This window comes from Rhinoderma darwinii, unplaced genomic scaffold (assembly GCF_050947455.1).
Source record: "Rhinoderma darwinii isolate aRhiDar2 unplaced genomic scaffold, aRhiDar2.hap1 Scaffold_114, whole genome shotgun sequence".
Classification (NCBI taxonomy): domain Eukaryota; kingdom Metazoa; phylum Chordata; class Amphibia; order Anura; family Rhinodermatidae; genus Rhinoderma; species Rhinoderma darwinii.
Window position 1 is genome coordinate 216853 of NW_027461951.1, and position 26118 is coordinate 242970.

At 41.1% G+C, this 26118-nt stretch overlaps 1 protein-coding gene across 1 annotated transcript; it reads left to right on the forward strand.

Moving 5' to 3' along the window:
• The first annotated feature begins 645 nt into the window (after positions 1-645).
• LOC142699023 (uncharacterized) lies at positions 646-24080 on the forward strand. The gene is made up of 13 exons (XM_075847962.1): positions 646-857; positions 949-1026; positions 20873-20905; positions 21020-21298; positions 21413-21523; positions 21615-21951; positions 22034-22335; positions 22456-22663; positions 22753-22872; positions 22965-23098; positions 23188-23418; positions 23513-23742; positions 23835-24080. Exons 3-13 carry the CDS (start codon positions 20892-20894, stop codon positions 23951-23953), a joined length of 2085 nt encoding a protein of 694 aa, XP_075704077.1. The 5' UTR covers positions 646-857; positions 949-1026; positions 20873-20891; the 3' UTR covers positions 23954-24080.
• The last annotated feature ends 2038 nt before the right edge of the window (positions 24081-26118 follow it).

The following is a 26118-nucleotide window of genomic DNA, read 5'->3' on the forward strand; positions in this document are numbered from 1 at the left end:
AATTCCGGAAGGAATTATGAGGCAGATTTTTCTACATAAAAACTTCTCCCTTCTGACATGAACTTTTTAACTTCATCTACCTGTCCTCTGCAGTCTGCACGTCCTCCACTCGTCCTGTGTCTGTCCTCCGCTCATCCTATGAGTTCTCCGGCAGTCCTGACTGTACTGTCCAGCCGCCCGAAGTCTTACGTCGCACCGCCCCCTGTCCTCTCCCCTGCCTGAGCGCTCCTCCTACCACCAGCATCGCCGTCCTGTCCTATTCATCTGTGCCAGATTGGCAGTGCAGTGTAGCGGCTATCACCGGGCCCGGGCACCCGCCCCCTCCCTCCCGATTGGTAGTGCAGTGTGGCGGCTATCACCGGGCCCCCGCCCCCTCCCTCCCCTCATGCCTAGTGTTGTGATGCTACTAGGCATGAGGGGGCCCGTGCCGCCAGGCCTGGTACATAAAATGTAATGTGCCTGTCAGGGCGACACGGGCCCCCCCATGCCGCGGGCCCCGTAGCAGCTGCTACGGCTGCTACTGTGGTAGTTACGCCACTGAACGGGCCCCCTTCCCACGCGGGGCCCTTGTGCAGCTGCACCGGCTGCACATGCGGTATGTCCGCCCCTGTAATATTACATGATTTGTTTTAGAAGTTTAATGCTTTATTTTTTCTATGTCTACCCTATAGACAAGAGAACATTCAGGAAGGAGGCCAGGGAATCCAAAGAGAAGACATCACATCCCACGAAGAAGCCCAGGAACAAGATTACAGTGCCAAAGAGGACTGGAGTGAATCAACTGACCGAGGAGAAGAAGAAAGCTTGGCTGATCATGATGATGATGATGATGATGATGATGATGATTGGACTTCAAGGTAGATAAACTCTCAGTTTTATTATAAATGTCCTCAGTTTAGTTGTGTTAGACTTATCAATTGATATACTAATGTTTGGTTATTTTTTCAGAGCACAAGTACCATCCTCATTGTTCATCCGAACACGGTTCAGGGCACAGAGGCAGAGAGGGGAAGGGAGCTCCTCTGGGTAATAATAAAATACATTTATTGACCTTACTTTGTAAACTAATATGCTTATTAAACTGTATGTCTCACATTTTGTTTTAACATCAGTATTTATTTTCTTCTTTTATCAAAGGGCTGAAGTGATGTCGAGGGATACATCACTATCGGCAATCAAAAGAGTCCCTGTTGTTCTGCTCAGGCGCATCGATAGTTAATTTCCTTTAGACATATATATATATATATATATATATATACATACATATAAATACATACATATACATATACTTAGAGGCTACTTAAACATATGCATTGAAATTGCCATAAGAAATATATATATATATATATATATATATATATATATATATATATATATATATATATATTATCAATAACTAAATAAATTATTATATTAAAAATTAACTCAACTTTAGAGAATACTAAAACAAAAGTGTGGTATGTGTATTGAAATATTTCACACGTGGCTGAAACATGTGTTTGGCTGAAACAATACAGTGGCAATTATGACTGTCCCCTGGCCGGAGCCAGCTTAGTCTAACAATATAAATGTGTCACCTCCACTCTGCCAGTATCGACACCTTGGCATGGACTAATATATTTTAACACTATTCCACATTCTAATCTGGTTTCTATGCAAACAGTATCTAGAAACATGTTGTAAAGGTCAGTTTAGAAACGATAGTAAATATTACATTTAATAGATGTATATGAAATAGGTACACATTTTTAAAATAAAGTGATTTATTCAATCAATGCAGAGATGTGACTTTTGTGTCCAGCCTTAGGACTGTTCTCAAGCTTGCCACATCTCTTCATTAATTGAATAAATCATTTTACTTTGCTTATATTGGTGTGCAGCATAATTTATTTTCAATATACTACATGTCCATGGATCAGGATTACTTCTGTGCACAGGTTACTATAGTGGGATTTGGTATAGAGTGATATATATATATATATATATATATATATATATATATATATATATATATATATATATATATATATATATATATATATATATATATATATATATATATATATATATATATATATATATAATAAGTACATATACATATGTATTGTATGAGATGACAAAAGCCCTGGAAACTAAAGTATGTGAGCCAGTGGTCAAAGAAAAAAAACAAAAAATGTCCACACAAAAGGTGAGAAATGTTTTGCCTGCAAGCTTTATACATGTTGTGGAAATATATTTTTCTTGCATGTGATAATAATATATATTGTTTTGTATATGTATTTATTGTATATAAATACATATACATGTGCTTAGAGGCATATGCATTAAAATTGACATAAGAAATATATATACATTTAGCATTGGATGCTTACATTAGCTTGTGTTTGTAAGGGGTTTTTGCTAACTTGCACACATTTTCCTCTAGGTGTTAGCCACACCCCCTAAACCTAGTTTTCACACCTTACAAAAATGTAAATGTTTCCCAACTTTCTGTTTAAAAGGAGCAGTACTGAGTCCAGTCTCTCACAACACTTTGAACAATTTACTGAAGCTCAGCTCTCTCTACTAGACTGATCTACACGGATTCTTCTGCTGTCTAGCTACTGTACTGGAAGGTTCACTGAAGTGACAATTGAGTAAAATATACCTTTTATTAGTAACTCTTTTTAAAAACAGGGGTAACACACCACTGTGAAATAAGCCCCACCGTGATAGTTTAAAAACGTATTAAACAAAAGACACTGAGTCATTATGATAAATATATCTCAGTGTTTGTAACAATGTTTCACTGACAACAGCATTTGACCTGGGCACAACAGTAGTACAATCCCCAAAGTGCACCAGTGTCCGTGAACAAAACACCGGAACTCCTAGCGCTGGGTGTAAAACAATGCTACTGTCCCCTATGCAGACATTCAGTATACAATGAAAGACCCTACGCGTTTCAGATACTCATCCTCAGGGGTCCGTATCTTGGTCACTCTGGCCTCATCACCAGCGATAATGGTATACAACAGCAGATATTCTGCTGTGCGTCACGGGAAGATGCTCGTATCGATGTCAACGGCATACTTCATTACAGGCGCTGGGTTACTATAAGCCCCAAACTCCACCCCTCGTTTTGGCGGCGATACATGAACTGACCAATCACAACACCCTCTCGATTCGTGACACCTGCCCATGTGACCCCCCGCCGTCAGCTGACAGCCAGGGGTCATCATCGGCCGCATCAACCCGAACGCGCAGGCGCAGTGGAAGCCAGGGACGTATCGCCCGGACTGCCAAGTAAGAGGAAGGTAAGGGCAAGCCGATAAATTGTTTGTGAGTATGTCTCGCGGGACAGTTACCCACCGCAAGTGGACTGCCTCAAATAAGCAACTCTTTAGTTTAAAAACACATATTGGGCGGACAAGATAGCGGAATCCCTCCCATTCAGAATATTTGAACACAAGATCTCTGAATATGTTAAGTGGCCAATATGGCCATATCAAACATAGTGAACTATGTAAAATACAACCACCCAACCAAAAGGCCACCCAAGGTAAATATTGGCCGTCTAAGGTGGAGGAATGGTATAACATATTAAATAAAACAAGTATAATTAGTCTGCTCGTTTAAACCCGCTGGTTGTATGCATGCCAGTCTATGGATCCATTGGGCTTCTTTGCGTAGAATTAGGTTGTCCCAGTCACCTCCTCTTTTGGGGGGTCTAATAAGTTCAATTGCTTGAAACTTTAAACATGCTGCTTGGCCTTGGTGTTTGGCATGCACATGCTTAGATATTGGGGTGTCCCTAACATGGATAATATCTCCAACATGCTCCCTTATCCGGCGCCGAAATTGTCGCGCCGTTTTTCCCACATAATTAAGGGGGCATGGGCATGTAATGAGGTAAACCACCCCCGCTGTTTTGCAATTGACAAAATCCCGAATGTTGTATTTCTCCTGTGTTGCAACACTGGTAAAGCTATTCCCTTTGAGAATGAAGTCACAAGCTTTACAGCTACCACATCTAAAAGTGCCTGGTATTTGTCTATCCAGCCACGTACCCCTAGGTAAAATGGGGTCAAAACAACTATGCATGACTCTGTCCCTGATGTTTTTCCCTCTCCGATACGTGACAGAGGGCCACTGTGTGATCTGATCAACCAAATCTGTGTCAGAACTGAGAATACGCCAATACCTTTTCAGGATTTGCATGATATCATTTTGTTTAGAATCATATGTGCCTATGAGTCTCGTAACTTGTTCTTGTTTAAGTTTTTTAGGAACCAGAAGACATTGCCTATCTGCGTCCCTTGCTCCCTCATAGGCCTTTCTGATTACACCCTTGGGGAAGCCTCTATCCTTCAATCTTATCTTGAGTTCCTGAGCCTGGCACTCAAAGTCACCCATGGAGCTACAATTCCTGCGTACTCTCATAAATTGGCCTTTTGGAATGCCACGTTTGAGGGGATAAGGATGACAGCTGTTCCATTGCAAGAAACTGTTGGTTGCTGTTTCTTTTCGGTGTACCTTTGTACGAATTGTACCTTCTCCTGTTTTTATAATTTTCAAATCCAGAAAAGACAATTCTTTTTCACTAATCTCACACGTGAACCTAAGCCCTATATCATTTGTGTTGAGGGCTGCTACAAAACTATGGAACTCCTCTGCTGTAGAGTTCCAAAGAAGCAGCACGTCATCAATATATCTAATCCATAGTCCAATGGACGAAGTCCATTTTGTAAAATTGTCCCCAAAGACAATTGTCTCCTCCCACCAGCCAAGAAATAAATTTGCATAGGTGGGAGCGGCAGGACTCCCCATTGCAGTGCCACATTGCTGATGAAAGATCTTGTCTTCAAAGATAAATATATTTTTTTCAAGAACGAATTGTAATAACTGCAAAACAAATTGGTTATGGGCTGCAAACTGAGTGCCCCTTGATCCAAGGAAGTACTCGATCGCCTTGTAACCCAATTTGTGAGGTATGGATGAATACAACGCCTCAACATCCAGGCTAGCCAACAGTGTGCCTTTCTCCAAAGAAATACCATCAATCTGTTTCAGAACATCCATAGTGTCACGTACATATGATGTGAGACTCAAAACAAAAGGGCGCAACACCTGATCAACATATGTACTCACATTTTGAGTTAGATTATTAATGCCTGAAACAATAGGTCTGCCACGTAAGGGGGGATACCCTTTGTGGATTTTGGGCAGGCTATAAAAACATGCCATGATGGGAAATTGTGGAAACAGGAACCCAAACTCGCTAGCACTGATCAGAGATCTGCTCTTTGCATCACTCAGAATGCCCAGCAACTCTTTCTTGAACAGTGCTGTGGGGTTATCCTTCAAAATGGTGTAACAGTCAGGGTTAAGTAAGATGTCCTCACACATTTTTTTGTAGTCATCTCTGCCCATGACCACGATGTTCCCACCTTTATCAGATGCCTTTAGAACGATACTTTGTTTTTTCTCTAAGGTGGTCAGAGCTACTCTTTCGGACCAGGATAGGTTGTTGTCTATGCCCCTAATATCCTGACTAAGATTTTTGATCTCATCTCCCACCATTTCCACAAATAAATCCACATTGGTAAAATCTCCTATAGGTGGCAGCTTCCTACTCTTCAATTTAAGATTGGTGAAAGGACCTAGACCTGGGGTTCTACCAGATTCCTCTAGTAACCCCTCTAAGGCCACCAGGCCTTCCATATCAGATTCTTCTAACCCTAATTCAATGCATTTTTTTCTATTATGGTGTTTAAAGAATTTGATCCATTTAAGTTTGCGAGCAAACAAATTAAGATCCTTTATCCAAGAAAATGAGTCAAACTTAACAGTGGGGACAAAGGAAAGTCCCTTTTCTAGTAACGTGTTCTCTGATGCACTCAGATTATAATCAGATAGGTTTATGATTCGTAGTCTATCCATCTTTCCCTTCACTAATCCTTTTGTCCCCTCAGCATGTAGCGGGAAATGGGGGGATTGTTGGCTAAAAAATTATTGCCACTATTAGAAGAGGTTCTAGCACGGCCTCTATTCCTACCTCTAGCTCCTCCCCTATATTTTTGTTTCCCACCACTACCACCAAAGAAAGGGCCCACTCTTTCAGAGTCTGTTGTTTCACTCTCTGATGTGGAAGGGTCAGTTTCCCTCGGCCCCCTATTAGTCTGTTGATATTGCTGTTGTTAGGTATTAACAAAGTCGTAAGCTTTTTTCTCCCTAAATTCCTGTAGGTCTCTCTGGAACTGGAAGTGTTTACGTTCCTTTAAATGATTAGTGAACCTTTCTAGAGTTTGTTGTAGGATTTTATCTTTTTTATCAAAACCAGGGGTATCTACCAAAGACTTAGCGGCCTCGATCTCTTTTTTGAGCTCCGCACTAATAGAGTCAAACTGGACTTTCTCTTCCTCCACTAGAATCTGCATAAGCCTAAGTGAACTCTCTGTGATCTCCTGTTCCCACCTTTCTTTTATATTAGTGGTTTTTAATCTTGATGCTGGAACAATGGGGACCCTCAGGCCTCTGGGAACTATATTGTTTTTTAGATAGTTTTCCAAACTCTGGATCTCCCACCAGCTTCTAGTATAATCCTTATGTAGTCTATTAAGGTTTTTAAAGGTAGTTTTGAGAGACGCACCCTGTGCTGTATACATCAGTTCACATTCAGAAAAGACACTTTTAGCCTCACTCATCCACCCTTCCGTGTTTAAATCAGAGAGTGCAAAGGCTGCCATACCCAGATATATTGAAAATAATAACTGTATGGATTAAATATAAATTCACTGTATAAATTGATATAAATATAATTGTGCTCCCACAATATGAGAAAATTAGAAGGTTCACTGAAGTGACAATTGAGTAAAATATACCTTTTATTAGTAACTCTTTTTAAAAACAGGGGTAACACACCACTGTGAAATAAGCCCCACCGTGATAGTTTAAAAACGTATTAAACAAAAGACACTGAGTCATTATGATAAATATATCTCAGTGTTTGTAACAATGTTTCACTGACAACAGCATTTGACCTGGGCACAACAGTAGTACAATCCCCAAAGTGCACCAGTGTCCGTGAACAAAACACCGGAACTCCTAGCGCTGGGTGTAAAACAATGCTACTGTCCCCTATGCAGACATTCAGTATACAATGAAAGACCCTACGCGTTTCAGATACTCATCCTCAGGGGTCCGTATCTTGGTCACTCTGGCCTCATCACCAGCGATAATGGTATACAACAGCAGATATTCTGCTGTGCGTCACGGGAAGATGCTCGTATCGATGTCAACGGCATACTTCATTACAGGCGCTGGGTTACTATAAGCCCCAAACTCCACCCCTCGTTTTGGCGGCGATACATGAACTGACCAATCACAACACCCTCTCGATTCGTGACACCTGCCCATGTGACCCCCCGCCGTCAGCTGACAGCCAGGGGTCATCATCGGCCGCATCAACCCGAACGCGCAGGCGCAGTGGAAGCCAGGGACGTATCGCCCGGACTGCCAAGTAAGAGGAAGGTAAGGGCAAGCCGATAAATTGTTTGTGAGTATGTCTCGCGGGACAGTTACCCACCGCAAGTGGACTGCCTCAAATAAGCAACTCTTTAGTTTAAAAACACATATTGGGCGGACAAGATAGCGGAATCCCTCCCATTCAGAATATTTGAACACAAGATCTCTGAATATGTTAAGTGGCCAATATGGCCATATCAAACATAGTGAACTATGTAAAATACAACCACCCAACCAAAAGGCCACCCAAGGTAAATATTGGCCGTCTAAGGTGGAGGAATGGTATAACATATTAAATAAAACAAGTATAATTAGTCTGCTCGTTTAAACCCGCTGGTTGTATGCATGCCAGTCTATGGATCCATTGGGCTTCTTTGCGTAGAATTAGGTTGTCCCAGTCACCTCCTCTTTTGGGGGGTCTAATAAGTTCAATTGCTTGAAACTTTAAACATGCTGCTTGGCCTTGGTGTTTGGCATGCACATGCTTAGATATTGGGGTGTCCCTAACATGGATAATATCTCCAACATGCTCCCTTATCCGGCGCCGAAATTGTCGCGCCGTTTTTCCCACATAATTAAGGGGGCATGGGCATGTAATGAGGTAAACCACCCCCGCTGTTTTGCAATTGACAAAATCCCGAATGTTGTATTTCTCCTGTGTTGCAACACTGGTAAAGCTATTCCCTTTGAGAATGAAGTCACAAGCTTTACAGCTACCACATCTAAAAGTGCCTGGTATTTGTCTATCCAGCCACGTACCCCTAGGTAAAATGGGGTCAAAACAACTATGCATGACTCTGTCCCTGATGTTTTTCCCTCTCCGATACGTGACAGAGGGCCACTGTGTGATCTGATCAACCAAATCTGTGTTAGAACTGAGAATACGCCAATACCTTTTCAGGATTTGCATGATATCATTTTGTTTAGAATCATATGTGCCTATGAGTCTCGTAACTTGTTCTTGTTTACGTTTTTTAGGAACCAGAAGACATTGCCTATCTGCGTCCCTTGCTCCCTCATAGGCCTTTCTGATTACACCCTTGGGGAAGCCTCTATCCTTCAATCTTATCTTGAGTTCCTGAGCCTGGCACTCAAAGTCACCCATGGAGCTACAATTCCTGCGTACTCTCATAAATTGGCCTTTTGGAATGCCACGTTTGAGGGGATAAGGATGACAGCTGTTCCATTGCAAGAAACTGTTGGTTGCTGTTTCTTTTCGGTGTACCTTTGTACGAATTGTACCTTCTCCTGTTTTTATAATTTTCAAATCCAGAAAAGACAATTCTTTTTCACTAATCTCACACGTGAACCTAAGCCCTATATCATTTGTGTTGAGGGCTGCTACAAAACTATGGAACTCCTCTGCTGTAGAGTTCCAAAGAAGCAGCACGTCATCAATATATCTAATCCATAGTCCAATGGACGAAGTCCATTTTGTAAAATTGTCCCCAAAGACAATTGTCTCCTCCCACCAGCCAAGAAATAAATTTGCATAGGTGGGAGCGGCAGGACTCCCCATTGCAGTGCCACATTGCTGATGAAAGATCTTGTCTTCAAAGATAAATATATTTTTTTCAAGAACGAATTGTAATAACTGCAAAACAAATTGGTTATGGGCTGCAAACTGAGTGCCCCTTGATCCAAGGAAGTACTCGATCGCCTTGTAACCCAATTTGTGAGGTATGGATGAATACAACGCCTCAACATCCAGGCTAGCCAACAGTGTGCCTTTCTCCAAAGAAATACCATCAATCTGTTTCAGAACATCCATAGTGTCACGTACATATGATGTGAGACTCAAAACAAAAGGGCGCAACACCTGATCAACATATGTACTCACATTTTGAGTTAGATTATTAATGCCTGAAACAATAGGTCTGCCACGTAAGGGGGGATACCCTTTGTGGATTTTGGGCAGGCTATAAAAACATGCCATGATGGGAAATTGTGGAAACAGGAACCCAAACTCGCTAGCACTGATCAGAGATCTGCTCTTTGCATCACTCAGAATGCCCAGCAACTCTTTCTTGAACAGTGCTGTGGGGTTATCCTTCAAAATGGTGTAACAGTCAGGGTTAAGTAAGATGTCCTCACACATTTTTTTGTAGTCATCTCTGCCCATGACCACGATGTTCCCACCTTTATCAGATGCCTTTAGAACGATACTTTGTTTTTTCTCTAAGGTGGTCAGAGCTACTCTTTCGGACCAGGATAGGTTGTTGTCTATGCCCCTAATATCCTGACTAAGATTTTTGATCTCATCTCCCACCATTTCCACAAATAAATCCACATTGGTAAAATCTCCTATAGGTGGCAGCTTCCTACTCTTCAATTTAAGATTGGTGAAAGGACCTAGACCTGGGGTTCTACCAGATTCCTCTAGTAACCCCTCTAAGGCCACCAGGCCTTCCATATCAGATTCTTCTAACCCTAATTCAATGCATTTTTTTCTATTATGGTGTTTAAAGAATTTGATCCATTTAAGTTTGCGAGCAAACAAATTAAGATCCTTTATCCAAGAAAATGAGTCAAACTTAACAGTGGGGACAAAGGAAAGTCCCTTTTCTAGTAACGTGTTCTCTGATGCACTCAGATTATAATCAGATAGGTTTATGATTCGTAGTCTATCCATCTTTCCCTTCACTAATCCTTTTGTCCCCTCAGCATGTAGCGGGAAATGGGGGGATTGTTGGCTAAAAACAAGGAGTTCCATAGTTTTGTAGCAGCCCTCAACACAAATGATATAGGGCTTAGGTTCACGTGTGAGATTAGTGAAAAAGAATTGTCTTTTCTGGATTTGAAAATTATAAAAACAGGAGAAGGTACAATTCGTACAAAGGTACACCGAAAAGAAACAGCAACCAACAGTTTCTTGCAATGGAACAGCTGTCATCCTTATCCCCTCAAACGTGGCATTCCAAAAGGCCAATTTATGAGAGTACGCAGGAATTGTAGCTCCATGGGTGACTTTGAGTGCCAGGCTCAGGAACTCAAGATAAGATTGAAGGATAGAGGCTTCCCCAAGGGTGTAATCAGAAAGGCCTATGAGGGAGCAAGGGACGCAGATAGGCAATGTCTTCTGGTTCCTAAAAAACGTAAACAAGAACAAGTTACGAGACTCATAGGCACATATGATTCTAAACAAAATGATATCATGCAAATCCTGAAAAGGTATTGGCGTATTCTCAGTTCTGACACAGATTTGGTTGATCAGATCACACAGTGGCCCTCTGTCACGTATCGGAGAGGGAAAAACATCAGGGACAGAGTCATGCATAGTTGTTTTGACCCCATTTTACCTAGGGGTACGTGGCTGGATAGACAAATACCAGGCACTTTTAGATGTGGTAGCTGTAAAGCTTGTGACTTCATTCTCAAAGGGAATAGCTTTACCAGTGTTGCAACACAGGAGAAATACAACATTCGGGATTTTGTCAATTGCAAAACAGCGGGGGTGGTTTACCTCATTACATGCCCATGCCCATGCCCCCTTAATTATGTGGGAAAAACGGCGCGACAATTTCGGCGCCGGATAAGGGAGCATGTTGGAGATATTATCCATGTTAGGGACACCCCAATATCTAAGCATGTGCATGCCAAACACCAAGGCCAAGCAGCATGTTTAAAGTTTCAAGCAATTGAACTTATTAGACCCCCCAAAAGAGGAGGTGACTGGGACAACCTAATTCTACGCAAAGAAGCCCAATGGATCCATAGACTGGCATGCATACAACCAGCGGGTTTAAACGAGCAGACTAATTATACTTGTTTTATTTAATATGTTATACCATTCCTCCACCTTAGACGGCCAATATTTACCTTGGGTGGCCTTTTGGTTGGGTGGTTGTATTTTACATAGTTCACTATGTTTGATATGGCCATATTGGCCACTTAACATATTCAGAGATCTTGTGTTCAAATATTCTGAATGGGAGGGATTCCGCTATCTTGTCCGCCCAATATGTGTTTTTAAACTAAAGAGTTGCTTATTTGAGGCAGTCCACTTGCGGTGGGTAACTGTCCCGCGAGACATACTCACAAACAATTTATCGGCTTGCCCTTACCTTCCTCTTACTTGGCAGTCCGGGCGATACGTCCCTGGCTTCCACTGCGCCTGCGCGTTCGGGTTGATGCGGCCGATGATGACCCCTGGCTGTCAGCTGACGGCGGGGGGTCACATGGGCAGGTGTCACGAATCGAGAGGGTGTTGTGATTGGTCAGTTCATGTATCGCCGCCAAAACGAGGGGTGGAGTTTGGGGCTTATAGTAACCCAGCGCCTGTAATGAAGTATGCCGTTGACATCGATACGAGCATCTTCCCGTGACGCACAGCAGAATATCTGCTGTTGTATACCATTATCGCTGGTGATGAGGCCAGAGTGACCAAGATACGGACCCCTGAGGATGAGTATCTGAAACGCGTAGGGTCTTTCATTGTATACTGAATGTCTGCATAGGGGACAGTAGCATTGTTTTACACCCAGCGCTAGGAGTTCCGGTGTTTTGTTCACGGACACTGGTGCACTTTGGGGATTGTACTACTGTTGTGCCCAGGTCAAATGCTGTTGTCAGTGAAACATTGTTACAAACACTGAGATATATTTATCATAATGACTCAGTGTCTTTTGTTTAATACGTTTTTAAACTATCACGGTGGGGCTTATTTCACAGTGGTGTGTTACCCCTGTTTTTAAAAAGAGTTACTAATAAAAGGTATATTTTACTCAATTGTCACTTCAGTGAACCTTCTAATTTTCTCATATTGTGGGAGCACAATTATATTTATATCAATTTATACAGTGAATTTATATTTAATCCATACAGTTATTATTTTCAATATATCTGGGTATGGCAGCCTTTGCACTCTCTGATTTAAACACGGAAGGGTGGATGAGTGAGGCTAAAAGTGTCTTTTCTGAATGTGAACTGATGTATACAGCACAGGGTGCGTCTCTCAAAACTACCTTTAAAAACCTTAATAGACTACATAAGGATTATACTAGAAGCTGGTGGGAGATCCAGAGTTTGGAAAACTATCTAAAAAACAATATAGTTCCCAGAGGCCTGAGGGTCCCCATTGTTCCAGCATCAAGATTAAAAACCACTAATATAAAAGAAAGGTGGGAACAGGAGATCACAGAGAGTTCACTTAGGCTTATGCAGATTCTAGTGGAGGAAGAGAAAGTCCAGTTTGACTCTATTAGTGCGGAGCTCAAAAAAGAGATCGAGGCCGCTAAGTCTTTGGTAGATACCCCTGGTTTTGATAAAAAAGATAAAATCCTACAACAAACTCTAGAAAGGTTCACTAATCATTTAAAGGAACGTAAACACTTCCAGTTCCAGAGAGACCTACAGGAATTTAGGGAGAAAAAAGCTTACGACTTTGTTAATACCCAACAACAGCAATATCAACAGACTAATAGGGGGCCGAGGGAAACTGACCCTTCCACATCAGAGAGTGAAACAACAGACTCTGAAAGAGTGGGCCCTTTCTTTGGTGGTAGTGGTGGGAAACAAAAATATAGGGGAGGAGCTAGAGGTAGGAATAGAGGCCGTGCTAGAACCTCTTCTAATAGTGGCAATAATTTTTTAGCCAACAATCCCCCCATTTCCCGCTACATGCTGAGGGGACAAAAGGATTAGTGAAGGGAAAGATGGATAGACTACGAATCATAAACCTATCTGATTATAATCTGAGTGCATCAGAGAACACGTTACTAGAAAAGGGACTTTCCTTTGTCCCCACTGTTAAGTTTGACTCATTTTCTTGGATAAAGGATCTTAATTTGTTTGCTCGCAAACTTAAATGGATCAAATTCTTTAAACACCATAATAGAAAAAAATGCATTGAATTAGGGTTAGAAGAATCTGATATGGAAGGCCTGGTGGCCTTAGAGGGGTTACTAGAGGAATCTGGTAGAACCCCAGGTCTAGGTCCTTTCACCAATCTTAAATTGAAGAGTAGGAAGCTGCCACCTATAGGAGATTTTACCAATGTGGATTTATTTGTGGAAATGGTGGGAGATGAGATCAAAAATCTTAGTCAGGATATTAGGGGCATAGACAACAACCTATCCTGGTCCGAAAGAGTAGCTCTGACCACCTTAGAGAAAAAACAAAGTATCGTTCTAAAGGCATCTGATAAAGGTGGGAACATCGTGGTCATGGGCAGAGATGACTACAAAAAAATGTGTGAGGACATCTTACTTAACCCTGACTGTTACACCATTTTGAAGGATAACCCCACAGCACTGTTCAAGAAAGAGTTGCTGGGCATTCTGAGTGATGCAAAGAGCAGATCTCTGATCAGTGCTAGCGAGTTTGGGTTCCTGTTTCCACAATTTCCCATCATGGCATGTTTTTATAGCCTGCCCAAAATCCACAAAGGGTATCCCCCCTTACGTGGCAGACCTATTGTTTCAGGCATTAATAATCTAACTCAAAATGTGAGTACATATGTTGATCAGGTGTTGCGCCCTTTTGTTTTGAGTCTCACATCATATGTACGTGACGCTATGGATGTTCTGAAACAGATTGATGGTATTTCTTTGGAGAAAGGCACACTGTTGGCTAGCCTGGATGTTGAGGCGTTGTATTCATCCATACCTCACAAATTGGGTTACAAGGCGATCGAGTACTTCCTTGGATCAAGGGGCACTCAGTTTGCAGCCCATAACCAATTTGTTTTGCAGTTATTACAATTCGTTCTTGAAAAAAATATATTTATCTTTGAAGACAAGATCTTTCATCAGCAATGTGGCACTGCAATGGGGAGTCCTGCCGCTCCCACCTATGCAAATTTATTTCTTGGCTGGTGGGAGGAGACAATTGTCTTTGGGGACAATTTTACAAAATGGACTTCGTCCATTGGACTATGGATTAGATATATTGATGACGTGCTGCTTCTTTGGAACTCTACAGCAGAGGAGTTCCATAGTTTTGTAGCAGCCCTCAACACAAATGATATAGGGCTTAGGTTCACGTGTGAGATTAGTGAAAAAGAATTGTCTTTTCTGGATTTGAAAATTATAAAAACAGGAGAAGGTACAATTCGTACAAAGGTACACCGAAAAGAAACAGCAACCAACAGTTTCTTGCAATGGAACAGCTGTCATCCTTATCCCCTCAAACGTGGCATTCCAAAAGGCCAATTTATGAGAGTACGCAGGAATTGTAGCTCCATGGGTGACTTTGAGTGCCAGGCTCAGGAACTCAAGATAAGATTGAAGGATAGAGGCTTCCCCAAGGGTGTAATCAGAAAGGCCTATGAGGGAGCAAGGGACGCAGATAGGCAATGTCTTCTGGTTCCTAAAAAACGTAAACAAGAACAAGTTACGAGACTCATAGGCACATATGATTCTAAACAAAATGATATCATGCAAATCCTGAAAAGGTATTGGCGTATTCTCAGTTCTGACACAGATTTGGTTGATCAGATCACACAGTGGCCCTCTGTCACGTATCGGAGAGGGAAAAACATCAGGGACAGAGTCATGCATAGTTGTTTTGACCCCATTTTACCTAGGGGTACGTGGCTGGATAGACAAATACCAGGCACTTTTAGATGTGGTAGCTGTAAAGCTTGTGACTTCATTCTCAAAGGGAATAGCTTTACCAGTGTTGCAACACAGGAGAAATACAACATTCGGGATTTTGTCAATTGCAAAACAGCGGGGGTGGTTTACCTCATTACATGCCCATGCCCCCTTAATTATGTGGGAAAAACGGCGCGACAATTTCGGCGCCGGATAAGGGAGCATGTTGGAGATATTATCCATGTTAGGGACACCCCAATATCTAAGCATGTGCATGCCAAACACCAAGGCCAAGCAGCATGTTTAAAGTTTCAAGCAATTGAACTTATTAGACCCCCCAAAAGAGGAGGTGACTGGGACAACCTAATTCTACGCAAAGAAGCCCAATGGATCCATAGACTGGCATGCATACAACCAGCGGGTTTAAACGAGCAGACTAATTATACTTGTTTTATTTAATATGTTATACCATTCCTCCACCTTAGACGGCCAATATTTACCTTGGGTGGCCTTTTGGTTGGGTGGTTGTATTTTACATAGTTCACTATGTTTGATATGGCCATATTGGCCACTTAACATATTCAGAGATCTTGTGTTCAAATATTCTGAATGGGAGGGATTCCGCTATCTTGTCCGCCCAATATGTGTTTTTAAACTAAAGAGTTGCTTATTTGAGGCAGTCCACTTGCGGTGGGTAACTGTCCCGCGAGACATACTCACAAACAATTTATCGGCTTGCCCTTACCTTCCTCTTACTTGGCAGTCCGGGCGATACGTCCCTGGCTTCCACTGCGCCTGCGCGTTCGGGTTGATGCGGCCGATGATGACCCCTGGCTGTCAGCTGACGGCGGGGGGTCACATGGGCAGGTGTCACGAATCGAGAGGGTGTTGTGATTGGTCAGTTCATGTATCGCCGCCAAAACGAGGGGTGGAGTTTGGGGCTTATAGTAACCCAGCGCCTGTAATGAAGTATGCCGTTGACATCGATACGAGCATCTTCCCGTGACGCACAGCAGAATATCTGCTGTTGTATACCATTATCGCTGGTGATGAGGCCAGAGTGACCAAGATACGGACCCCTGAGGATGAGTATCTGAAACGCGTAGGGTCTTTCATTGTATACTGAATGTCTGCATAGGGGACAGTAGCATTGTTTTACACCCAGCGCTAGGAGTTCCGGTGTTTTGTTCACGGACACTGGTGCACTTTGGGGATTGTACTACTGTTGTGCCCAGGTCAAATGCTGTTGTCAGTGAAACATTGTTACAAACACTGAGATATATTTATCATAATGACTCAGTGTCTTTTGTTTAATACGTTTTTAAACTATCACGGTGGGGCTTATTTCACAGTGGTGTGTTACCCCTGTTTTTAAAAAGAGTTACTAATAAAAGGTATATTTTACTCAATTGTCACTTCAGTGAACCTTCTAATTTTCTCATATTGTGGGAGCACAATTATATTTATATCAATTTATACAGTGAATTTATATTTAATCCATACAGTTATTATTTTCAATATATCTGGGTATGGCAGCCTTTGCACTCTCTGATTTAAACACGGAAGGGTGGATGAGTGAGGCTAAAAGTGTCTTTTCTGAATGTGAACTGATGTATACAGCACAGGGTGCGTCTCTCAAAACTACCTTTAAAAACCTTAATAGACTACATAAGGATTATACTAGAAGCTGGTGGGAGATCCAGAGTTTGGAAAACTATCTAAAAAACAATATAGTTCCCAGAGGCCTGAGGGTCCCCATTGTTCCAGCATCAAGATTAAAAACCACTAATATAAAAGAAAGGTGGGAACAGGAGATCACAGAGAGTTCACTTAGGCTTATGCAGATTCTAGTGGAGGAAGAGAAAGTCCAGTTTGACTCTATTAGTGCGGAGCTCAAAAAAGAGATCGAGGCCGCTAAGTCTTTGGTAGATACCCCTGGTTTTGATAAAAAAGATAAAATCCTACAACAAACTCTAGAAAGGTTCACTAATCATTTAAAGGAACGTAAACACTTCCAGTTCCAGAGAGACCTACAGGAATTTAGGGAGAAAAAAGCTTACGACTTTGTTAATACCCAACAACAGCAATATCAACAGACTAATAGGGGGCCGAGGGAAACTGACCCTTCCACATCAGAGAGTGAAACAACAGACTCTGAAAGAGTGGGCCCTTTCTTTGGTGGTAGTGGTGGGAAACAAAAATATAGGGGAGGAGCTAGAGGTAGGAATAGAGGCCGTGCTAGAACCTCTTCTAATAGTGGCAATAATTTTTTAGCCAACAATCCCCCCATTTCCCGCTACATGCTGAGGGGACAAAAGGATTAGTGAAGGGAAAGATGGATAGACTACGAATCATAAACCTATCTGATTATAATCTGAGTGCATCAGAGAACACGTTACTAGAAAAGGGACTTTCCTTTGTCCCCACTGTTAAGTTTGACTCATTTTCTTGGATAAAGGATCTTAATTTGTTTGCTCGCAAACTTAAATGGATCAAATTCTTTAAACACCATAATAGAAAAAAATGCATTGAATTAGGGTTAGAAGAATCTGATATGGAAGGCCTGGTGGCCTTAGAGGGGTTACTAGAGGAATCTGGTAGAACCCCAGGTCTAGGTCCTTTCACCAATCTTAAATTGAAGAGTAGGAAGCTGCCACCTATAGGAGATTTTACCAATGTGGATTTATTTGTGGAAATGGTGGGAGATGAGATCAAAAATCTTAGTCAGGATATTAGGGTCATAGACAACAACCTATCCTGGTCCGAAAGAGTAGCTCTGACCACCTTAGAGAAAAAACAAAGTATCGTTCTAAAGGCATCTGATAAAGGTGGGAACATCGTGGTCATGGGCAGAGATGACTACAAAAAAATGTGTGAGGACATCTTACTTAACCCTGACTGTTACACCATTTTGAAGGATAACCCCACAGCACTGTTCAAGAAAGAGTTGCTGGGCATTCTGAGTGATGCAAAGAGCAGATCTCTGATCAGTGCTAGCGAGTTTGGGTTCCTGTTTCCACAATTTCCCATCATGGCATGTTTTTATAGCCTGCCCAAAATCCACAAAGGGTATCCCCCCTTACGTGGCAGACCTATTGTTTCAGGCATTAATAATCTAACTCAAAATGTGAGTACATATGTTGATCAGGTGTTGCGCCCTTTTGTTTTGAGTCTCACATCATATGTACGTGACACTATGGATGTTCTGAAACAGATTGATGGTATTTCTTTGGAGAAAGGCACACTGTTGGCTAGCCTGGATGTTGAGGCGTTGTATTCATCCATACCTCACAAATTGGGTTACAAGGCGATCGAGTACTTCCTTGGATCAAGGGGCACTCAGTTTGCAGCCCATAACCAATTTGTTTTGCAGTTATTACAATTCGTTCTTGAAAAAAATATATTTATCTTTGAAGACAAGATCTTTCATCAGCAATGTGGCACTGCAATGGGGAGTCCTGCCGCTCCCACCTATGCAAATTTATTTCTTGGCTGGTGGGAGGAGACAATTGTCTTTGGGGACAATTTTACAAAATGGACTTCGTCCATTGGACTATGGATTAGATATATTGATGACGTGCTGCTTCTTTGGAACTCTACAGCAGAGGAGTTCCATAGTTTTGTAGCAGCCCTCAACACAAATGATATAGGGCTTAGGTTCACGTGTGAGATTAGTGAAAAAGAATTGTCTTTTCTGGATTTGAAAATTATAAAAACAGGAGAAGGTACAATTCGTACAAAGGTACACCGAAAAGAAACAGCAACCAACAGTTTCTTGCAATGGAACAGCTGTCATCCTTATCCCCTCAAACGTGGCATTCCAAAAGGCCAATTTATGAGAGTACGCAGGAATTGTAGCTCCATGGGTGACTTTGAGTGCCAGGCTCAGGAACTCAAGATAAGATTGAAGGATAGAGGCTTCCCCAAGGGTGTAATCAGAAAGGCCTATGAGGGAGCAAGGGACGCAGATAGGCAATGTCTTCTGGTTCCTAAAAAACGTAAACAAGAACAAGTTACGAGACTCATAGGCACATATGATTCTAAACAAAATGATATCATGCAAATCCTGAAAAGGTATTGGCGTATTCTCAGTTCTGACACAGATTTGGTTGATCAGATCACACAGTGGCCCTCTGTCACGTATCGGAGAGGGAAAAACATCAGGGACAGAGTCATGCATAGTTGTTTTGACCCCATTTTACCTAGGGGTACGTGGCTGGATAGACAAATACCAGGCACTTTTAGATGTGGTAGCTGTAAAGCTTGTGACTTCATTCTCAAAGGGAATAGCTTTACCAGTGTTGCAACACAGGAGAAATACAACATTCGGGATTTTGTCAATTGCAAAACAGCGGGGGTGGTTTACCTCATTACATGCCCATGCCCCCTTAATTATGTGGGAAAAACGGCGCGACAATTTCGGCGCCGGATAAGGGAGCATGTTGGAGATATTATCCATGTTAGGGACACCCCAATATCTAAGCATGTGCATGCCAAACACCAAGGCCAAGCAGCATGTTTAAAGTTTCAAGCAATTGAACTTATTAGACCCCCCAAAAGAGGAGGTGACTGGGACAACCTAATTCTACGCAAAGAAGCCCAATGGATCCATAGACTGGCATGCATACAACCAGCGGGTTTAAACGAGCAGACTAATTATACTTGTTTTATTTAATATGTTATACCATTCCTCCACCTTAGACGGCCAATATTTACCTTGGGTGGCCTTTTGGTTGGGTGGTTGTATTTTACATAGTTCACTATGTTTGATATGGCCATATTGGCCACTTAACATATTCAGAGATCTTGTGTTCAAATATTCTGAATGGGAGGGATTCCGCTATCTTGTCCGCCCAATATGTGTTTTTAAACTAAAGAGTTGCTTATTTGAGGCAGTCCACTTGCGGTGGGTAACTGTCCCGCGAGACATACTCACAAACAATTTATCGGCTTGCCCTTACCTTCCTCTTACTTGGCAGTCCGGGCGATACGTCCCTGGCTTCCACTGCGCCTGCGCGTTCGGGTTGATGCGGCCGATGATGACCCCTGGCTGTCAGCTGACGGCGGGGGGTCACATGGGCAGGTGTCACGAATCGAGAGGGTGTTGTGATTGGTCAGTTCATGTATCGCCGCCAAAACGAGGGGTGGAGTTTGGGGCTTATAGTAACCCAGCGCCTGTAATGAAGTATGCCGTTGACATCGATACGAGCATCTTCCCGTGACGCACAGCAGAATATCTGCTGTTGTATACCATTATCGCTGGTGATGAGGCCAGAGTGACCAAGATACGGACCCCTGAGGATGAGTATCTGAAACGCGTAGGGTCTTTCATTGTATACTGAATGTCTGCATAGGGGACAGTAGCATTGTTTTACACCCAGCGCTAGGAGTTCCGGTGTTTTGTTCACGGACACTGGTGCACTTTGGGGATTGTACTACTGTTGTGCCCAGGTCAAATGCTGTTGTCAGTGAAACATTGTTACAAACACTGAGATATATTTATCATAATGACTCAGTGTCTTTTGTTTAATACGTTTTTAAACTATCACGGTGGGGCTTATTTCACAGTGGTGTGTTACCCCTGTTTTTAAAAAGAGTTACTAATAAAAGGTATATTTTACTCAATTGTCACTTCAGTGAACCTTCTAATTTTCTCATATTGTGGGAGCACAATTATATTTATATCAATTTATACAGTGAATTTCTAGCTACTGTACTGGACTGATCTGAAAGGATTCACTCCATTTACTACCTCTGTTTGCACCCTTTTGCTTTTTACTTCTTGAGCTTTTTTAAAAGCTTTATTAATTGTTTTATCTTATATTCTACAGGTCTATCTCAAGCCTAAAAATGCCATCCAAAGCGTAAGTATCTTTGTCTGTCTCATTCTTAGTTTACTAACAGTCCTAATGATATGCATCAATCCTCTACAATGTTATTAATATAACTCTAATCTTTATTTATTTTTTCTTAAACAGGCAAAACAGGACCCCAATGACATGCCCCATCTGTTACAAGACAGAGTTGATGCTGGGTACCCACCTGCACAGAAAATGCATGAAGCACAGCAGCGATGAGGCTATAAAGGCTACCCTTGCTATTGCTAGGAAAAACTTGACAAATGTAGCATCTAAAGGCCTTGCAATTCACTACCATGAGGTTTCTCAGCTGGTATGTGCTGGAAAATGCATGGACAACCTCCTCGAGTTCCTCAGTGGCCGTGGTTTCACAATCCTCAACACCCCTCCTGTGCCAAGGTAAGTACTATTACAATAACTAGAGTATTGGTCTCATATAAAAAAAAATGCATTTGTATTATATTTTTGTATGCATTTTTCTAATATCATTAATTTTGTCTTTCCACTTTTAAGGTCTGATACAGTCAGAAATGATAATTCCGAAGTTGAGATGACAAAAGCCCTGGAAACTAAAGTATGTGAGCCAGTGGTCAAAGAAAAAAACAAAAAATGTCCACACAAAAGGTGAGAAATGTTTTGCCTGCAAGCTTTATACATGTTGTGGAAATATATTTTTCTTGCATGTGATAATAATATATATTGTTTTGTTTAATAGCTGTCAACAGTCAGATGATGTCATAATGGAGGAGGAGGAAGAAGAAGAAGAAGAAGAAGAATCAGAAGAAGCCACGACAAGAGACTCTGACAAGGAAAATGACGAAGGCACTATGGAAGATAAGGATGAACGGCCAGAGGATGCGGAAAAAGAAGAGAACAATGCGAGGGACCAGGAAACACTGGCTGACGAGCCCAAGATATCCTGGAACAACCCATTGAGGAAGAAAATGTCAGAAGCTGGATTCTACAAGAGGCATTCTCTGAACTCTGAGTTGATCGCTGGTTTTGTCAACCACCTTAGAACAGGCTTAGGCGTCGTCAGATACAAACAGGAGGTAAGCACCAAATCATCATGTAAGTAACATAGATCGATGTAAGATTCTGTTCCTTTTAATTAATCCCATTTCATCATTATAGGCAGAGAACGTTGCTCGCTTCCTGTATTTTATAGACAGCAAGAAGCCATCTCTGAAATTTGTCGACGACATTGAGGAGACACACAAGTACTTTGACAAGCTGCTGGCAATCGGAAACACTCATCAAACCGTCTTCAATTATCATAAGAATGTGAAGCGTTTCGTCTCTTATCTGAAAAATGTCAAATGTCAAAAGCACAAAGACAGAAAGACCTACAAAGCAGTCAAAAATTACTTGTCTGCTCTTTCTGTTAGTCAAAAGAGGCTACACAAAGGAATTTCCAAGGAGATTGTTGCAAAGAAGTAAGTCTAAGAAAAGTTTTATGAGGTCTTAGAATAGATTGACAAAAACACAATTTAATATGTATTAATTATTTCTTCTGCCTTTTCATTTGTTAAACTGCTTTTATTTTCTTTCAATAGACATAAGCGCATATTTCAGACCGTTTTAAAGCCTGACGATTTGAGAACGTTGTTGAAAGTTGCTGGACCCACTTTCCAAATGGTGTTGAGGATGGCTGAAAATGGCGATACACTCCTTGATAGCGAAAAATTAACAATCATCAATTATTTGGAGTCCATCATTGTCTTAAAAAAAATGCAACGACCTGGTGTGGTCCAAAATATGACAGTAAGTAACCTTTGTTTTTTTTTTGTTTTTTTAATGCTGTCTTTGAACATTTGTGCAGTGCTTGTTTTCACAATTTATTTATCTTGTAGGTCAATGAATGGAAAGAAAGAGTAGCAGGAAAAGAGAGCAGCGTGGTAATATCTTTCCTGGAACACAAGACTGCAACACAACAAGCAGCAACATTGATTCTAGATAAAGAAGAGGAAAAGGTATGAATCTTACAGTATAATGTAATCTACGGCACCTCTCATCTATCATTCTTTCGTTCATCAATCTCACGACTATGTATTTTTTTTTCCAGTGGTTTGAAATATATCACAACTTAGTGAGGCCTACGCTTTTGAAGACGAACAAAACTATTGCCAACTTCTTTATCTCCACCTCTGGAGAAAGGCTATACAATGTTTCAAACGATGTAGCAAGATTTCATACAAGGTAAGTTCTTATTAGTGACAGTTAGATTTCCACTCTACATGCCAACGTTATAAACTATTCTTTTAATAATAATTTCTTCTATTGTATAGATTTGGATTAAAGCCAGTGAGCAGCCAGGTGGTCAGGAGAATGTCAGAGACCTTTGTGTCCTCAAATTGCAGAAATCCCAATGAGACACAAATATTCTCAAAATTATTGGCGCATTCAAACATCACTGCAGAGCGGGTCTACTGGGAGAAGACCATAGACAACATGATAAAGGCATCATTGTTGCCGGACAGAATTCAACGGGAATTGGAAGAGCAGGCTTCCACCTCAAAGTAAGTACCAGAGCAATAATATGTTCATATTCTTGACCCTTGGTTTTGCTCTTTTCTATTATCTCTTTCACTAAAATAATTGTGTCTTTTGCAGAGCTGCGATGGAAGATATTCTAATAATGGGTACAGCACAAGACAATATACCTCCTGCAATCTGCTCTAAGGAGGTAGAATTTGAAAGATTTACAGGCAAGTATCCCCTCACTGTGGAGAAGGATCCACCAGCGCTTAAAAGATGCAATGCAGAGTCCACAATCCATGGACAACATCTGTACGATCGGTGGAGGAAACTGCAGAACAGAATGCGAGTGGACTACATAATAGGTAAGAATGATGTTCATTCTTTTTTTGTTCTCTCTATCACAATACAATATTAATACTAATTATTAATCATCTATATGACCTTTTAATCATAGGATTGCTTCAGGACCACCTGCCGGAAGAAGAGAAAATAAAGAGGACTTTAGGACATCAGCTCTGGGGAAAAAACCGTCCAAGAGTAAAAGACATTTTGGACCAATGGAAGAAGAAATAAGAAGCTTATAAATTATGGACTTTTAATGGACATTAAAATGCACAGGGAACAAAAGCACTTTTATTTGTTGGGTTCTGGGATGTTTGGATGTATTCAATAAATTGATATATATTTTTTTATTTAATGAGCTACGCTGTTTCCTTGACTCCAATAGTAGTGAATGGCAGTTACAGAAGCAGCGTAGTATGTCTCGTTATTAGTTTACTAACGGTCCTAACGATATGCATTAATCCTCTTCAATGTTATTAGTGTAACTGTAATCCTTATTCATTTTTTCTTAAGCAGGCAAACCAGGACGCCAATGACCTGCCCCATCTGCTATAAGACAGAGTTGATGCTGGGAACCTGCACAAAAAATGCATGAAGCACAGCAGCGATGAGGATATAAAGGCTACCCTTGCTATTGCTAGGAAAAACTTGGCAAATGTAGCATCTAAAGGCCTTGCAATTCACTATCATGATGTTTCTGAGCTGATATGTGCTGGAAAATGCATGGAAAACCTCTTTGGGTTCCTCAGTGGTCGTGGGTTCACAATCATCAACTATGTCTTATAGCAGAGGTCATTGGGGTCCTGTTTTGTCTGTTTAAGAAAAAATAAATAAAGATTAGAGTTATATTAATAACATTGTAGAGGATTAATGCATATCATCAGGACCATTAGTAAACTAATAATGAGAAACTAATTATTAATAATCTATGATCTTTCAATCATAGGATTGCTTCAGGACCACCGGCCGGAAGAAGAGAAAATAAAGAGGACTTTAGGACATCAGCTCTGGTGAAAAAACCATCCAAGAGTAAAAGACATTTTGGACCAATGGAAGAAGAAATAAGAAGCTTAAAAATTATGGACTTTTAATGGACATTAAAATGCACAGGGAACAAAATCACTTTTATTTGTTGGGTTCTGGGATGTTTGGATGTATTCAATAAATTGATATATATTTTTTTATTTAATGAGCTACGCTGTTTCCGTGACTCCAATAGTAGTGAATGGCAGTTACAGAAGCAGCGTAGTATGTCTCATTATTAGTTTACTAACGGTCCTAACGATATGCATTAATCTTCTTCAATGTTATTAATGTAACTGTAATCTTTATTCATTTTTTCTTAAACAGGCAAACCAGGACCCCAATGACCTGCCCCATCTGCTATAAGACAGAGTTGATGCTGGGAACCTGCACAAAAAATGTATGAAGCACAGCAGCGATGAGGATATAAAGGCTACCCTTGCTATTGCTAGGAAAAACTTGGCAAATGTAGCATCTAAAGGCCTTGCAATTCACTATCATGATGTTTCTGAGCTGATATGTGCTGGAAAATGCATGGAAAACCTCCTTGGGTTCCTCAGTGGTCGTGGGTTCACAATCATCAACTATGTCTTATAGCAGAGGTCATTGGGGTCCTGTTTTGTCTGTTTAAGAAAAAATAAATAAAGATTAGAGTTATATTAATAACATTGTAGAGGATTAATGCATATCATCAGGACCATTAGTAAACTAATAATGAGAAACTAATTATTAATAATCTATGATCTTTCAATCATAGGATTGCTTCAGGACCACCGGCCGGAAGAAGAGAAAATAAAGAGGACTTTAGGACATCAGCTCTGGTGAAAAAACCATCCAAGAGTAAAAGACATTTTGGACCAATGGAAGAAGAAATAAGAAGCTTAAAAATTATGGACTTTTAATGGACATTAAAATGCACAGGGAACAAAATCACTTTTATTTGTTGGGTTCTGGGATGTTTGGATGTATTCAATAAATTGATATATATTTTTTTATTTAATGAGCTACGCTGTTTCCGTGACTCCAATAGTAGTGAATGGCAGTTACAGAAGCAGCGTAGTATGTCTCATTATTAGTTTACTAACGGTCCTAACGATATGCATTAATCTTCTTCAATGTTATTAATGTAACTGTAATCTTTATTCATTTTTTCTTAAACAGGCAAACCAGGACCCCAATGACCTGCCCCATCTGCTATAAGACAGAGTTGATGCTGGGAACCTGCACAAAAAATGTATGAAGCACAGCAGCGATGAGGATATAAAGGCTACCCTTGCTATTGCTAGGAAAAACTTGGCAAATGTAGCATCTAAAGGCCTTGCAATTCACTATCATGATGTTTCTGAGCTGATATGTGCTGGAAAATGCATGGA

Coding starts and splice junctions, on each gene's coding strand:
- LOC142699023 (XM_075847962.1), top strand. Junction 22,336..22,455: donor AAGGAGATTGTTGCAAAGAA/GTAAGTCTAAGA, acceptor TTCTTTCAATAG/ACATAAGCGCATATTTCAGA. Junction 22,664..22,752: donor GTGTGGTCCAAAATATGACA/GTAAGTAACCTT, acceptor TTTATCTTGTAG/GTCAATGAATGGAAAGAAAG.